Source organism: Geospiza fortis, unplaced genomic scaffold, assembly GCF_000277835.1.
Source record: "Geospiza fortis unplaced genomic scaffold, GeoFor_1.0 scaffold145, whole genome shotgun sequence".
Classification (NCBI taxonomy): domain Eukaryota; kingdom Metazoa; phylum Chordata; class Aves; order Passeriformes; family Thraupidae; genus Geospiza; species Geospiza fortis.
The window spans coordinates 3,981,532-3,982,588 of NW_005054362.1; the positions used below are offsets into that span (position 1 = coordinate 3,981,532).

Genomic DNA, 1,057 nt, shown 5'->3' on the forward strand with positions numbered 1-1,057 from the left:
GGGGGCTGCCGGTGCCGGTACCGGGGGTGCTGGGGGTACCGGTACCGGGAACAGCCCCGGCACGGGACTGATCCCGTTTTTCCAGCTGGCTTGGTGGGATTTTGGGAAGGAATTCCGTCGGATGCAGTGCGACCCCCGAGGAAGGGGATGTTTGGCATCTGACTCCGCTGATTCAGAATGCCGAACAGCTGCTTTGTTAAACTAGATTATGTTACGCTAATTAATTAATTATATATTAATTAATAGATATAATTAATATATAATAATATATATAATTAATATGGTGTATATATAATTAATATATGGTGGTATATATTAATTAGTATATATAATAATACGTATAATTAATATATGGTGGTATATATTAATTAGTATATATAATAATACGTATAATTAATATATGGTGGTATATATTAATTAGTATATATAATAATACGTATAATTAATATATGGTGGTATATATTAATTAGTATATATAATAATACGTATAATTAATATATGGTGGTATATATTAATTAGTATATATAATAATACGTATAATTAATATATGGTGGTATATATTAATTAGTATATATAATAATACGTATAATTAATATATGGTGGTATATATTAATTAGTATATATAATAATACGTATAATTAATATATGGTGGTATATATTAATTAGTATATATAATAATACGTATAATTAATATATGGTGGTATATATTAATTAGTATATAATACCACCGTATATGAACCATATAAACACCATATATTAATTATATATATTATTATATATTAATTATATCTATTAATTAATATATAATGCCACCATATATTAGTAACATATGCACCATATATTAATTATATATACACCATATTAATTATACACCTATTACACATGTACACCATATTATACACATATACACCATATTAATTATATATGCACCATAGATTAATTAGATGGATACTGAAAAAAAAAGTGAAATTTTTGAAAGACCAAAAATCAGCTGAAACACCACAAACTGAAAACGGAACTGACTGACATCCATTTTTCTGTAATTACACAGCATTCC

At 26.3% G+C, this 1,057-nt stretch overlaps 1 protein-coding gene across 1 annotated transcript in view; it reads right to left on the bottom strand.

The window, feature by feature from the left end:
- Window positions 1–158, bottom strand: part of SVOP (SV2 related protein) — a 17,180-nt gene extending 17,022 nt beyond the window's left edge. Inside the window, exon 1 of the mRNA XM_005424104.3 lies at window positions 22–158. Coding sequence (XP_005424161.1) covers window positions 22–158 — 137 coding nt within the window. The remainder of the gene's footprint in view (window positions 1–21) is intronic.
- Window positions 159–1,057: the final 899 nt, after the last annotated feature.